Source organism: Cyanistes caeruleus, chromosome 7, assembly GCF_971803275.1.
Source record: "Cyanistes caeruleus chromosome 7, bCyaCae1.hap1.1, whole genome shotgun sequence".
NCBI lineage: Eukaryota > Metazoa > Chordata > Aves > Passeriformes > Paridae > Cyanistes > Cyanistes caeruleus.
The window spans coordinates 20,175,412-20,191,129 of NC_141707.1; the positions used below are offsets into that span (position 1 = coordinate 20,175,412).

The 15,718-nt window shown below is 43.7% G+C and overlaps 1 protein-coding gene across 4 annotated transcripts in view; it reads left to right on the top strand.

Moving 5' to 3' along the window:
- The window catches only part of CHN1 (chimerin 1), a 94,674-nt gene continuing 78,956 nt past the window's right edge, over positions 1–15,718 (top strand). The window contains exons 1-2 of one of the 4 annotated variants that reach the window (XM_086897755.1): positions 935–986; positions 1,179–1,306. In XM_086897755.1, the coding sequence (XP_086753881.1) occupies positions 1,195–1,306 (112 nt within the window). In that variant the 5' untranslated portion in view covers positions 935–986; positions 1,179–1,194. Of the gene's footprint in view, positions 455–934; positions 987–1,178; positions 1,307–7,577; positions 7,709–15,718 lie in introns of those variants that run through there. The other 3 variants (XM_086897756.1, XM_086897757.1, XM_023930959.2) reach the window with 3 other exon arrangements.

The window sequence follows — 15,718 nt, forward strand, 5'->3', positions numbered from 1 at the left end:
ACAACAAAGATTAGGCAGAATGTTGAACAAGCAAACCCGAGTGCAGCTAACTGCATAAACCACCTGTTTTTCAGACAGGCCTTCATGCTTTAGTTGCCTTGTGGATAGAAAAGCGTTTTATTCACTTGCTGACCCTGAGCTGCATTCACAGAACTGAAACCCTTAATTGCAGCCTATGTACGTGCTTTTCTCCCTTCAGGCTCTCCTCTGCCGAAAGCCTTGTCTCGCAGGCAGGCTTCCCACCGCACGCCCGCCACCACAAAGTCCCAGGCGAAGGTGGGACAGGCTCCATAAAGACACCTGCAAATCCTCGGCTGAAGGAGGTGTTTTCGCACAGCTGTAGCGGATCAAACGTGCGTGGATTGTGCTGCGGCTGGCTTTGAACTCTCAGCGCCCAGCCCGCAGCTGAGAGCAGCGAGGTGCCGGGAGCCAGGGGCTGCTGCCCCTGCCTCAGGTAAGCGCCTGCTCCCAGGGGCAAAGCGCCGGCTGCACAAGCCAGTTGCGCCAGGAGCCGAGCTGCCTTTACAATTAAACGCTTTCAGCGCTGATATTTACGGTCCTGGACAGCGAAAAACGACGGCAGCTGGGCCGGCTGAAATTTCTCGCGCGGAACATTTTGAGGGGAAATCTGTGTGTTTGCTCTCTGCATGCTTGCTGGCATACAAGTGGAAATTTTCACCTGGCTTCAAAGAGTCAGGTTTTTCACAGGACCGCTGGCTCCTCTGCCGGACCAGGCAGGCGCAGCCCCGCCACGGCCGAGCAGGCAGCGGCCGGGGGAGCGGTGCTTTCCGCGGGGTATCTCCTCAGCGGAGCGGCGGCGGGGCAGGGCCCGGGGCTCCCCGCGGGCCGTCCCGCGGCAGGGCGCGCTTCCCTTTGTGCCCGGCGGCGGGCGGCCGCGTTGCCATGGGAACCGTCCCGGCGGCCGCGGCGGGCGGAGGCGGGCCGTGCGCGGCGCAAGATGGCTCCCCGAGGCGGCGGGACGCAGCGTGAGCAGCGGGCGGGGGGCGGGCGCGGGCTGCCCCCGGTGCCGCGCGTCCCCGGCCGCCCTCCCCCGGCCCGGCCCCCGCTCTACCCCACCCCTTCCCCTTCCCTGCGGGCCGCGCCCGCCCCGCCCCGCGGCAGCAAGTGGCAGCGGCCGCGGGGCGCGCTGACAGCCCCGCGCCCAACTTGTGTTGCAGGCGCGCCCCGCCGCTGATGCGAGAGCTGCCGCCGCGCCAATGCCAGCGCCGCGCCGCCCGGCCAGCCCCCGCCGCCCCCCGGGCCCGCCCCGCCGCCGCCGCCGCCGCGATGGCTCTGACCTTGTTCGGTGAGTGAAGCGCCGCCGCCGCGGCCCGGGGCTGCCGCCCCCATTGTCTGCGGCGCGGCAGCGCCTGGGCGTGGGCGCCGCCCCGCAGGGCCGGGCCCGGGGCTGCGGGAATAACGCCCCGGAGGGGCAGCCCCGCTGCCGGCCCCGCGGGGGCTCGGCTGCCACGGGCGGAGAAAAGTTAGGGTGCCTCGGGAAGCCTCGGCAGCCGAGGGGCTCCGCGGGCTGGCCCGGGGGACACCCCCGGGAGCGGCGGGGCTCACGGGGCGCTGCTGCCCGCGGCCAGCCGGTGCCTCCCTGCCGCCCTCAGCCCGGGAAAGGAGCCTTTGGGAGCGCTGCTCTGGCCGTGCTCCGCAGCCTGGGACGGCGTGGTGGGAAGCGGCTTGAGAAAACTCTAGTTTAAACTGTTGAACGTGTGGCTTCTGCTAAGTAACGTTACTAAATTAGGTTTGCTTGTGCTTAACGCGCGCAATTTTACAGCGGGCAAACAAACAAAAAGGCTTCGAATTGTGTCTGGCAACGTCGGGTAAATGAAGCAATGCAAAGGAAAGCAGAGATTAGTGTGACTGAGGTCAGTGCAGAGTTAACGTGGTAATCGGTATACCCTTTCTTGAAAGAAGCTTCTGCACCACAAGTGATTTCTAGTGAACAGAGGATGCGAAGTCTGTTCATTGTGTTTAGACTGTGGATTTTATTTCATATGTAAACAAATGGCTTGCTTTCATTCATCTCCTCTTTCTTGGACTGGTACAATTTCTTAAAAGACTAAAAGCAGTTTTCTGGGTTTTCTTAAAAATTGACACCTGCTATATTATTCTGCATATTGAGCCTCATCTAAGAAGTTTAGCACATGTAGCAAGATAGCTCTCTGCAAATAAAATCTGTGCTGTATTAGATTTAGATACAGTGCTTTCTCTCATATTTGTATTTTCTGCTAGAGCTTTTCAGGATGCAAAAGGTTCATAGGTCACAGTAAACTCTCATTATATGCCTGATCTTGTCACTGAGTCCACGGGACTTCAGGAGGGGCAGGTAGGGGGGTCCTGCAGGTTGTCAGGTGCAGGGTGAGGATCAAGCCTTTAATTTAGGAGTGAAAGTGACCACAGAGATCAAATGGCAGATTGGCTGTTTCAAAACAACCGTGGTGTGTGTTACATTGTATCATTTTCAATTAGGTTGTTTGAAAATACATAGTTTGTTACACTGGCACTCAGGTAAATATTGTAGTTTTCCCTAACACAAAAAAAATAAATAAAATTTAGGCTGAAATATTCTCCATGCTCAGTGTCATTATAATCTTTGTCTGTAAAAATTAAGGCTATTGTAACTTTTAAAGAAAGTGGCATTCCTGTGTCAGGTACCAATTTTTTAGACTTATGTGATTCTTTTCCAATTTGCATGTGTTTGATCGACTGCATGACATATTCTATTAATACAAATTTGCATTATAAAGTAACTTGATGGTTTTGTGTGTTATCACATCTGTTGTTACAGAAATGTCATTGATACATGTAAAAGATAATGAGTCAAGAGACGATGGAGTGGGGTGCTCTGCTGTGTATGTCTAGTTTTTAAATTTTATCTTGTTGAGGGTAAAACCTCAGGATTGTACCCTTTAAAGAAAACAAAAAGTGACAATAAAACAATGCAACAAATATGGCTCATATGCCATCAACTAATGAATGTGGTGCCTTTCACAAATGTAAAAGCTTTACAATATATCTTACTATGGATACAAGAGTGTGAGTTGTGTAAATGCAGAAATGTATGTGAGTGCAATATGTTTGCAGATGTGGTTGTGATTAATTTATGGTTGAGCTAGCACAGCTTACTGTGTTGCTGTGAGTCCTCTGAGCTGAGGTAGCTTGCCACACTTTGTTTCAGCACATAACAAAGACAGACTACAACATGCTTGCTTTGAGCTTCAGGAACAGTGTTCAGCCTTTCTTTTAAATGTTGGCTGCCAGTGGATAGTTGCATTTTCAGTTATTGCAGTGAAGCTGACCTATAGTAAATCGTTATAAATATCACAAAAGAGGGGGTTTTTGTTTATTCCAGCATAACCTCCTAGCAAAGCAGTTATCAGCAAATCTGAGGAAAGGCAAAATAAACGTCTGAATGAATGTATCTGTTTTAAGGCATTAAGCAGCTGTAACTGTACTATTTTAAATTCGCATCTATCTTATACTGGTAAAATTCTCCTGAGCAAACAGGTCTTAGGGGAGGGGTTTCTTTGGTTCTGCTTGCTCTCATAAATTCTAGGCTCAATATTGCACTTTTATTTTCCCTAGCCCATTATGGTATATCACACTGAACCAAATTTTACCATTCTCAGGCTGCTTCTAATAAGTTGTGCTCCAAAAGGCTGTAAAATTAGAGATAAATTGCCATGTCAACTTTAGTGGGGAAGAAAATTGCCCAAGTTTCCTGGGTCCCTTTCAATCAGTGTGTACTCGTGTGAGCACTGGAAGGGAGAGGAGAGGGTTGGGAAATGTCGTAACCTGCTTTCTCCATGCTCTTGGGAGTGTTTTATGGCTCTTTTGGTGCATAGTCCAAAGACTCTGCTAGAAGGGGACAGGTCTAGGGACCAGGCTGACACTGTTGCAGATCCTGGTTTAGCAGGGACAAGCGCTTGCTAAGAGATTGAAAGCCAGGTCCTGTTGGAGGTTGCCCTTTGCCATTGAACAGCCCCACATTGACACAGGAGCACTGTCTGCAGTTTGCACCTTTGAGGTGGCAGCTTGAGACTCTTGGGAAAGTTGGTTCTGAAGGAGTTTCTAGTATTAACAATGTATTAACAGCATTTTTCTGCAGAAAACTACACAAAGCCTAAGGGGTTCCTAACTTCTTTTCACTTGCAGCTTATTGGTAAGATTATGATGCAGCAATAAAGTACACGGGAGGAAAACATTAAGACTCTTCACTTTATCAGTTTTAGTTATTTTGAAATTCTTTTCTTCATCTTGTTGTTGTCTCTCAGTCATGAGCTTCCAAGATATCCTGTGCTGACAGCTGGCTGTATGGAAGATAGATAGGGGGCTGCCCAGTTCCCCTGGTGCAGTGGTACAGATGATGAGTCTGTTTGTGATGTGAGTTATGGGAAAGAGGAGTTCAGCTGCTCCACAGATGGGAAGAGGAAGAGCAGCCACTCTTGGCATTAGTCAGCAATGGGAGAGCCTGGAAGTTGTTAGCTGGAAATGTACCTGTGTTACCTCAATCATGCTGGCTACTCCAGGAAAACGTGTCATCCCAGCAGGGTTCATGGTTACACAGAGTTAACACTCACAGGTGTATGCTGTGATTTTGGCCTCGTTCCATCCTTAGCCCATGGAACTCGGGCTCCATGATCCTTTTGGGATCCAACTCAGGATATTCAGTGACTGTGTGATAAAGTTAAAGTGGCAGAAACAGTCTGTTGTGACCATAGGTGCCATGCCATTTCAGGTACCAACCAAAGTAGGGTTTCACCAGTACATTCAGTTTGTGTTCCAGTGGCCAAGCACTTGGAATGCAAGTTTGATCTAACAGTGGAGAGTAGGTCCTGCACAAAGACTGGAAGACAGTCAATTTCTCTAAGAAGTGGAAAAAAAATTGCTGTAGAATCCTTTTGTTTGTTGCAAGTAATAGATGCAATAGGTTTGATATCCATATTAATTGCTTATTAAGAGTTGGTGGGGATTTTAAAAATATCTTAGTCCATACAAAGTGCACATTTTCACATGCAATGTCTGTGTAAATGTCTGGAACTTGAGCAGATGTCCAGTTGTAGTGCTGTTTTTCCTCCTACAGCACAGTCATGTTGCTTTACAGAAGGTTGTGGTGATTACAGCTGTAGCCTCCTTTTTCTCTATTTCTTGCTATTTTGATGCAGCAGCTGGAATGGTGCACAAGCTGGTGTCCTTCTCTGCCATCACAGCACAAAGTCTGGTGGCTGCATGCCCAGCCTTCAGGAAGCTGAGCTGAAGCTACTTGCCTGATATAGCAGTGAGCAGAGAGGTGGCTCAGGGATACCCACCAGTCCTGCTGTGCTGAATCCCTGCAGGGTAGCAGCTTCCTAGTGACAGGAAGAGCAATCAGTCACATTTCTATGGCTAGACTTCCTAAAGCCATCTGTTAATACCCTAAGATATGAGATTGCACAGTGACACGACTGAGGTGCATGCTATCATTCCGCTTGGATGACTCAACTATTGGAAAGATAACAAACAATGTAGAGGGAAAAGGAGGGGAAGTATTAAGTTATCCCACTGTTTGCATGTGTCTTTGAATATCCTGAAAAGTGTTTAAAGAAAGTCAGTAAAGCTGTACTTTGAAAGAAAAATAGTTTTGTTATGTCTAGTGCTTGCGAGTTGCCCTTGTCTTTTATGAGTTCTCTTCCTGTTCATTTATTTGCTTATCAACTCTCTTGTGTGAACAAAGGAAGACATTTCAAAACAGCCAGGAGAGATCTTCGTGGATATATTTGTCATTAGTTGTTCATGCTCTTGCCTTCTTGCTCAGAGCCTGACAGTGGATGAAAACTCATCCCTGAGTACTGGTGGTTAAGAAATGAGAAGCAAAGCAATTCTCTTTTAATCTTCAAAGTGCTTGCACTCTGGTGAGTGGCCACAGATGAATGGGATTAGAGACAGAGCTGGAGTCAACATGACAGATATTGTTTTATAAGGAGATGATGAAAAGGGCAGTTTTTAGAGAATCTTTAGGGAAAATATAAGAATAAAAGAAACAAGCAATACACTGCTACAGGCAGAAAGGGCAGGGACAAAGAAGCCAATGACACCTCTGTTTCAGGTATCCATGCATTTCTGAAAGAGCACATAAATAGTGATTTACTCACTTAACAAACCACAGCTGTGAGCCATGTGAGCCATACTACACAGAATTAATTTTCTGTGACTGTTTACTACTATGGATATGATGTGAACCCTTAGAAATAAGTTCTTCCATACTTGAAATACTAATTAACAAATTACTGTTTCAAGTTCTATGCATCTGTGATTACTGTTCTCCATGCAAGCTGTACTTATTGGCTCATGGCTGCTTCAAAAGGTAGGATATACTTATGTTGGTTCAAGTGCATATTTCCTGATGTGTCAGTCTTAAAGAGAGAAAATTTTCTCTAAATTAATGTTTATTTTGCTTGGGAAAAGGCATTCGATTTTAGAATGCTTGGTTAGCACAGGTATAGAGAAAATAAGTGTTCCTCTAAAAATGACTCAGATAATGCTGCAGATTCTCTGTAGGATAGGAAATACTCAAAATTTAATCTGTTTATTTCTTGTCTACAGAACCTTCTAAGAACAGGAAATAAACAGATCACTACAATTCGAGTTCTTCTCTATATTTGTGTATGTGGCCCTGAGCTATCTTAAAACTTGTGGCTACCTATGACTGTAAAGTTTACTGACAGAGCCCCTTAACTAAAGAGTCCAGTTGTACCAGAAAAGTGTTCTCTGAATATGTTCCTTAACAGAAGTAGGTAATGGAAGCTTGTTCGTGGAATAGGGACGTTTATTGTAGGGCTTTTGTCACTACAGGAAACATAAATAGAATAAGTAGAATGACAGGAACAGTACCTATCATGGATGCTTCTAGGCCAAAAAAACCCAAATATTTGATTTGTGATTTTTTAAAAAATAATTTAATTGAATTTCAAATTTATATGAATTTCATTCATTTAAAAATGAAGGTGATTTGTTAAAAATTGAAACCATTTTAGAGAGAAACTAGACCTTCCAATTCCCATTAATGCGTCTGGGAGGAAAAGTGTCCAAGTGCTGAGAGTTGTAAGAATGTTTTCTCCTAGGCACTGTGCTAACCTTTCCTGATTTATAGAACCTAATGAAACAAATAAGGAGAGCAGGCTTGAAAAGGTTTTGCCAGCAATGCAGTCAAAAAAAAAAACCAAACCTGTATAGGATCTATTAACTAGTAAATTGGTATAAATTGATCAAAATACCAGAGAAGTGACACTAACAGTATAGACGAGGATGAAAGAATTTGAGTCATGACTTCTCAGCTTAGTGCTTAGAAGTGAGCTTCGTACAGCAGCTAGTATAAAATTGTTTTTCCTTTCAGTTGTGAGTATTGTATAAGAATCTAAAGAAATCAGAAGTTTGAGGATTGTTGCTGAATCTGGAAAGGACATGTCCAGTTGTGTGCTCAAGTAATAAATTGAGATTCTTGAATTTCCTCCAAGGAGATTCTCTTGCGCTATCATCAGCTCAGGCATGTCATTGAACAATTACATCCCTTTTCTCCTTGACACCAGCAGATCCACTCAGAATGGAGATGGTCTGTGCAACACCGAATCTCATCTGATGATGTCAAAGTGAAAGAGACTCTGAATGATCTAGGAAGCTTTCCTGATGTACCCTTCACATTGGCCAAAGGCTGATGTTTCAGGTGCAAATATGCGTTTTCTTCTGTTTGTTTTGGACTCAGCTGATACTTTTTGCTTTGTCAGGTTTTGGGATTTTATTCTCTCACTAATTCTCTCTGAGGGCTCTTAACTGGTTTTTTAAGGTGTACAAAACGTTTTCCATTGACAGAAAGCACATCTCAGTCTCAAGAAAAGATTGTGTTTACTTACAGTGGCAGTACTAAGTCATAATTTAAATACAGCTCTGATCAGTAAACTCCAAGTGCAAGCCTTTTGGAAGAGTATACGATTTTTGTCAAATAAAGGCAGATTAATCAGGATCCCCTAGGGGTGCAGACATAGGTGACTGTTCTGTGCAGTCTGAGCTGAATGAGCATTGTTGGACAATTCTGTTTTTTCTGAACGTGGGGTGTAGCATCCACAGCTCAGGCTACGGAGCTGCTCCACCCTGTGGACAGAGATTGTACAGTTCTGCGTGAAAATGTCTTCACAATGAAACAAAACAGACCCGAGACCTGGCCCAAGGGCACTTTTGCAGTTACTAGCAGAGGTCGAGGTGCTTCCTCCTCCCTCATAAAATTGTAAACTGGCTTGGTTATTCTTTCAGTGCCATGGATTGTATCTGGCTTGTACATCTTCACAAATGATGGCAGAAAATTTAAAACCCTCTAGATGTTGCTTTTTTAAGTCTGTTTTGAAACAAGGAAAAGTGCTATTTAGGGTCTCTGAAATAATTGGTCTTCTAAAGCATTTAACAATATAACTAGGACTTGGTAATTGTGTGACATCTGGGCCTCAAGCACCCTCGCTGACCATGCCCAGGAAGATGCTGGGAAGAGTTCCTGCAGTTCTCCCTGCTTTTCTGAGGGTTTGGCCATGTGTGACGTGAGTGATTGGTCATTGTCCTGATTCTAGTCAGGGGGAGGGAGGAAGGTTGGTCACACCCAGCTGGGAAGCCAATAGCATAGCTGGGTGTGCAGCAGCCTCTGGGAATGTACATGAATGGGTTGACATTTATAGCACTCTGAATGAAAAAAGTATATAAAATGAAAATTATATATATGAAGTGTTTTCAAAGTCACTGGAAATTGTGTTCATAAAATTCTATTTATTCCTCTGTGAGTCTAATTTCCATGATATATTTTGATACACTCATCCCTGAATTTATTTTCATTACTTTACTAGCTATTCCATGCTAAGCATCTTGGAAGGCTGGTGGTGTCAGGGCTGGTTTGCTTTGAGTTATAATTTTGTTAATGCTGATAGGATGTGATACAGTGGTCTTTCTTCAAGGGACTGAATCTTAGTCCCTTGGGAGAATGCATTAGGAAGACTGCATCCTCTGGTTGTGGACCTCTGAAGAAGTTGCAGGCTAGACCTTCCTGCTGACAGTGAGCTTCACAGGTAACTTCCTTTTGGTCTCTGTCAGTTCTGTAAGGAAGGCCACTTGTAACATCCAGCTTTGGTGCAGGTGGCAGGATCTGGCTCTGCTGAAAACATCACGTGGTTGGGTCTGGATACTCTTGGTGCTGGTGGGAGGTGGTGGTTTCCTCTCTGCTACAGTCCTCATCTTCATCCCCTTCCTGCCTCCTTTGTGGCTGGAGCAGTCTTGCCATTTAAGAAGCTGAAATAAAAGTACGTATTTTCTGTTCTTGATCAGAAACTGAATGTCACAAGGTGGCTTGCTTGTGTGAAATTTCACTGTAAACATAAAGGTAAAATGGTGTGCAACCACAGCTGCAACCATTTAAATGACATGGCAAGTTCAGTAGAGCATCATAGAACCACAGAGGGTTTTCAGTTGGAAGGGACTGTAAAGGTCATCTAGTTTGTACACACCTTGTCATGGGCAGGGGCACCTTCACTGGAGCAGAGCCCTGTCCAACCTGGCCTTGAACACTGAGAGATGGGGCAGCCACAGCTGTTCTGGGCAACCTGTTCCAGTGCCTCAGCACCCTCACAGTAAAGTATTTCATGTTGGAAAGTTTTAGAGTACTGCTGCAGCAATTGTTAAGGAGAGACTAAATGATTTCTTCTGTGGGGAAAATAGGGGACTGTGAAAAAAGGAGGAGAACAGTTCTGAAAAACAAACTCAGTGCCTTAGTGAGTGCCCGACCATTCCTTGTGCTTGCATTGGCAGGGTACAAGTCGGTCTCCTCAGTGCTGAATCTAATACATATACAGTCCAGAGCAGACTACAGACTATAAAAGTTGCTGGTAATTATTTGGTAGGTCCAGTCTTCCACTGTTTTTCAATTCTGCTTTATGGTTTCCATGTGAATCTGGACACTATGTTTCAGTGCAGTCTTGGATCATTTTTCATTTAAAAAAACAGCCTACAGAAAAACCCCAAACAGGATGTACTTCTTCCTCACCTCTCTCTTATGGGTACACATGGTTTTATCCTTCCAATAAAGGAAGCATGATTTTGACACAGCAATTAATTCTACTGATTTCCCCTTTTGGCTTTTTCTTTTCTTTTTTTATTTTTTTTTTAGCCATATATTTTTAAATGTGACTTAACAAATGTTGAGAAAAATCTTCAGGGGTTTAATAGGAAATAGAAGGACAGGAAGGTTGTCACAACATTAATCTCCACAGCAGTGGAGAGCTCATGTGCTGTTGCTTTATTGTGGTGCTCAGGGAGCTCCTGGCTGACCTCTGCCTGATGCCACATCATGTCAAAGCAAGCTGTGGTCACAGTCCCCTCCCAGCAACCTTGTGTGCCCCTCCTCAGTGGCAGAGCAGCAAGCACAGCAGTAACTCGGTGGAGCATCTTGTATTCCTTAGATTTTATTGAAAATGTACTATGGAAGAAGATACCCCCACCCCAATCCACCTCCAGCTGCATTAAACCAAAGATGATAATTTAGTCTCAACTTGCTCTTTTGCAGGCTCAGAGTTCCAGGAGCTGAACTGTAGCCCCTGTGTCCCAGCTGTCCCAACACATGATGAGCCCCAGGGTGGGACAGAGCATGCAGCACTCCTGGGACAGGAACCCAAGCAGCCTCAGATGAGCGAGTTGCAGACTGCTCTGTCAGAGGGAGAGCTCACTCTGGCTAACTCAGCTTAGTGACTTTTTCCCACTTAGTAGAAAGGTCTGTGAGAAGCAGAAAGATCTTTTTTTTATTGCTTTTTTGGTGGGATGCTGTTGATGCTTCTTTTATGGCTTTTAAATGTAAAAAACTGGCATTTTCCTCCTCCTAGCTGTGCAAGGGCAGCTGTGGAAGAAACAGGCAGGGCCTGCCATGTCTCAGAGCTGTCTTAGCATTTGTCCTCCTTTTTGTACAGAAATCCTGTGTGTCACAGTCTCTGACAATTGCTTGCAATGTTCTGCCTCACAGCAGTTTTCACCAAGCTGTGTCAGGCCAGGACCATTTTTAAATTATAAAATGGATTTTTGATCTGTCATATCCTATCACTATCCTTGTGTCTGTATGTATGAGTTTTCCTGTGCTGTCAATTGCCATGATAGGGTTCTTTATAAAAAGTCAAAGTAGGGCTGAGGACACCGAAAAAGCTGTTATCCAGAGAGACAATGCTGGCTGGGGGAATACTGGATTAGCAAGACTTGGGAATAAAGATACTGATCTTTCTTTGAGGAACTCATCTACAAGGGCCTCTGCTTCTCTCAGCAGCTACTGTTCCTATTTTCTGTTTAGATGTCTTGTTATGTAGGCCTAAGTCTGCTTTTCACTTGTGGACATTTCCATGGGATCTTCATTATGGTAAGGATGCTTTGATTTCCAAGAAATGCAGCTAATAATGGTTGGAAACCTATTTAATGTAGTGCCATGATAACATGAGAGCTAATAACCCAGGTTTCCAATACTTGTGGACCAATTTGTCTTTCTTCTAATTAATGGAAAAAAAGGAGGAAGAAAAAAAAAATCAAAACAGAGACAAGAAAACCATTTGAGCTTATCACCTGTAGGGGGAAAAAAACATGGAGTTACCTGAAAAAGGACTTGGAGGTTATCTCTGAGCATTGATCATATCAAGCTTTCCAGCTATTTCTCCCATTCCTTCTGGGCAGTACCAAAGCTCTGTTCAGTTCTCCTTCCAGCAGCCTGTTCCCAGCTCCCCTGATCTGCTTTTCTCCTCCCAAACCCAGAAGGAGCTGAGGACAAAGGGGAAGGCCATGTGGAAGACCTCTCAGTGCCTGCAGAGCTGCTGAAGCACCTGAGACTATTTGGCTGTTGCTGCAGTCCCACAGTGTGCTGGGTGGTGCAGGAGTGGACCCAGAGCACAGCTTCTCCATGGACTGGCCCTGCTCTCTCTCCTTTGTCTGGTTCCTACCTAGTGCAGCAGATGAGCCTGCCAAGGAGAAAAATCATTATGAGAAAGATGGATGTAATGCTATAAACAGGGAGGGGCTACTGGGTGAAAAGCTTTCACCACGGTTTTTTGGCTGCAGTTATAATAGTAAGCCATGGCACTGGCAAAAGGAAATGTGAGGTTTTCAGCTTTTCTACTTGGAGCATCCTAATTCATTTCTTTGGAGGCCCCTTGAATGCATTATATGAAGAGGTAAGGAATGGTACATCTCTCAGACTGGGGAGAAGATCATAGCAATCAGAGAAAGCCTTTTGGAATAAAAACTTGAATTCCAATTAAAAAAAAAAGGCATCCTACCACATTGTTTCCATTTCCTGTCTCAGACTATGCCATTAATTTTTTTTGGACTTTCCTTCATGACACTATAAAAAATAATCATGATCTTGAGTAGGGGTGCTTTACTTGGCAGTTGCATCTGTTGTGAAAATAAGGACATAAATACAAACCATATTTTTGCCTGAGCAATGGTGTGTGTTATTGACAACTGTTTTAGAAAATGAAAAGTCTGTTTGTAATTGGAATCATAATAGGTTTGTTATAACTTGATGGCCTAAAAGTTTAAATGGGTCAAGTTTGAGGAAGGAGAAACTACATCTGTTTGACCATCTGACTCAGTTGGATAGTTGTGCTTTGGAACATGGGAGTCTGTCTTGACCCCAGTTATAACAGCAGTCAGAAATCAGATCTGCTCTTAATTTTCTCTGGAAGGCTCTGATTTTTGCCTGGGCTGCTAATGGGTGCTTTGGTTTAGGTTTTTTTACCCCAGGAGGCTAATGAATGCACAGAAGCTATCTTGGTCTGAAATGCAAGGGTGGACAAGTTCTCAGTGGGTTTTTACCAAGGGATAGGGTGGCAGAATCAGTTTTGTGGTCTTTTATTGAGGTTTAGCTTTTGGTTATGCCACAATGCTCTAAAAGTGTATTTTAGAGTAGGAAATGAACTTGCATTCATTATGTTGGTGTTGTGTATGGAAAAACAAATCAAAGCAACCCAGCAAAAAGTGATAAAGCATGTCTCCCCATTCAGCAAATTAGGGCATTATACAATGGATGGAGGAGTTCTATCTCAAAAGTGCTTGTCCTGTTTTTAGAGCCTCTTCTGCTTAACTTGGACTGGACAGACATTCAGGGGAGAAGATTAATTTACAGCTAGAATACACTTTTACACCATATCATGTTGTTCTTTTTCACTACTAGGATAGCTGTTCAGAATTTGTGTAATCAAACTCCAGTCCCTGTTAGACATACTAGAGAAATGAGGACAAAAACGTATTTCTGTCAGTGCCTTGAGGCCATGGCTGTAACAGTTGTCACTGGCTTGAAGTTATGGTAAAATTGATGTGCCCTTGTTAGTATTATTAATGTTTGGAAGAAGTGAAGCAAGCCATGGGAAATGAGCTTTGTCTCTGTGCAAGCAGACTTTTAAAATAGAAGACAAAGAAGAATTTGCAGAAGAAAAAATAGGAAAAAGGAAATGTCAAAGGGTGACTGTTTTCTCCAGTATTATCCCTTGCTATGGTTGCAATGAGAGAGTATAAGAGCAATAGCCTCAACAGCTATTTCTCCAGCCTTCCATGCAACCTTCACTGGCCATGATCAAAACGGTGCCTACAAAGAAAACCAGTCTGGGTTTAAGAACAAAGAAGTTTGATTGCAGTGTTTAAGCTTGTGCAACCTGACATTACTTTGAATTTACAGTGAATAAGAGTTGGCTGTACTGATCTAAAAGATACTTGGAAAAATTTCCTGTTAAATCTAAAAATCCAATAAAGGCCTTTTTCTGAAAATTTTGACTTTGCAAAATTGGTGTGCAATAGATCTTTCAAATAACCCATGGGGAGGATGAGAAACTGCCAAACTCATTGATCCATCTCTTCAGGGCTGCTGTTAGACAGTCAGTTTTGTCATAATGAATTTTAAAAAAACCAATAAAACCACGGGCTGTTTTTCTTTTAAACAGCTACATTAGAGAGGCATATTTGATTTTGACATCTTCAGTTGGAAGTTATTTACTGTGTAAATTAGACATTTGAGAATACATGTGGTGATGTAAATCAGAGGGTTACAAGACAGCCTTTGGCCTGACTGTTGTTTTACCTGCAGCTGACCTGCAGAGCCATGTCAGGAAGCAATTCCCATCGTGTCTGTCTTTTCTTAGAGGGCAAAGTTCCCAGTAATACTGAAAACCAGCAGCAGCCTGTTGTCTGGAGACTGAGATAGCCCCCTGGAAACAGCAACATTAAATTTCATCTTTATTAAATGCCCACAAGGTGGCACTTGTCATCTTTTTACCTCTCTGAGAGCTAAATTTTTATATTTTCAGCAACACTAAGAAATAATACTAGATGTTTTGAAACTTACCTTAACAGTAAGCTACCTGTGCTTTCATGGGGTATTTCCCCACCCCTCCATTAAACTACCATCAAGAAAAAGAGAAAAACAACTTTGTTTTGCTCATTACTATTGCATATGTGAAATATTTCACCTTGAAATTTAAAACTAATATTAATTTTCTTTCTGTAAAGTATTCTAATTATTTTTTTATTTTTCATTACTTCTGCAGTATTTATATATGCCAGTGTTTTATCTGGCAAAGAGGAGGAAAAACGAATTCTTGCTTCCCTTGCTTTGGTTAAACAAAAATCTAGAAATGAATGATTTGCAACCTGGTGTAATCACTTAGAGGATGAGTTCATTTTATTGCAGCAATGCTTGTGATGAGCAAAATATTACTTCTTGAAATTTCCCATCATTCATAAAGAGGCAATAATAGTAGACCTGCTCATAAAAGGCATTGAACTCTGGCTGTTTTCAGTAGGTCTCTCATTCAACCCCATTAGAAGCATCCCCACAGAATTTATTGTTGCCTGATCAGACATTTGTAGGAACAGGAAGGCAGCATGATCGCTTTTTTCTTTCCCACTCAACACTGATGTAATTATCAGAGCATGCCCTTCTTTAGGCCCCTTCACTTTTGCTGAGTGTGCTTTCTTGTCTGCCCCTTGGTCACATCAGAGAAATGCCATTAGCCCTTGTAGCATTCTGGGGCATTGTTCACACTGACTTTCTCTTAATCATTTTTTTTCTCCAGTCATAATTAGAAACCTAATTGTACTTTTTTGTACAAAATAAGTTTTGTCCTATTAAAAGTTCCTGGGGAACAGAATGTGTGATGTAGTGCCATCTTTCAACTGAAGGCATGCTTTCATTGTTGGTGCCTGTTTTCAGTGACTTGCATCTTTCCCTTAGATTGTATTTTAGTCTTGTTCTCCTCCCAGATGGGAACACCTCTGAAAAAGAGACAAAAATACATTGAACTGTTTTCTTGCTTAGATAACTCAAACATCATTTAATTTTAAAAGTCCAAAGCTGACCATGTGCATTTGAATTTATGGGCAGTGAGGAGTGTAGCTACCTGCACCAAAGGGCAAGGCAAAGAAGTAAAACCTTGTGGAGGAAGAGTTGTCACTGGTGACTGTTGCCTCTACTCACAAGCTTGGGCACATCCTTGTGGGTGGATGGCTTTAGTGGTGGAGTGCCTTTCTTCTGTGCCAGCTTTCCCCAGGCTGCCCTGGAGCAGCTGGGTGTGCTTGAGCTGGCTGCCTGTAACCTCTGCTTGCAAATTGCCATCCCCTGGCAAGAGGAAAACCACACAAGCTGGCAATAGCTCCTTTTTGGACTTAGGGGCAGTTTGTC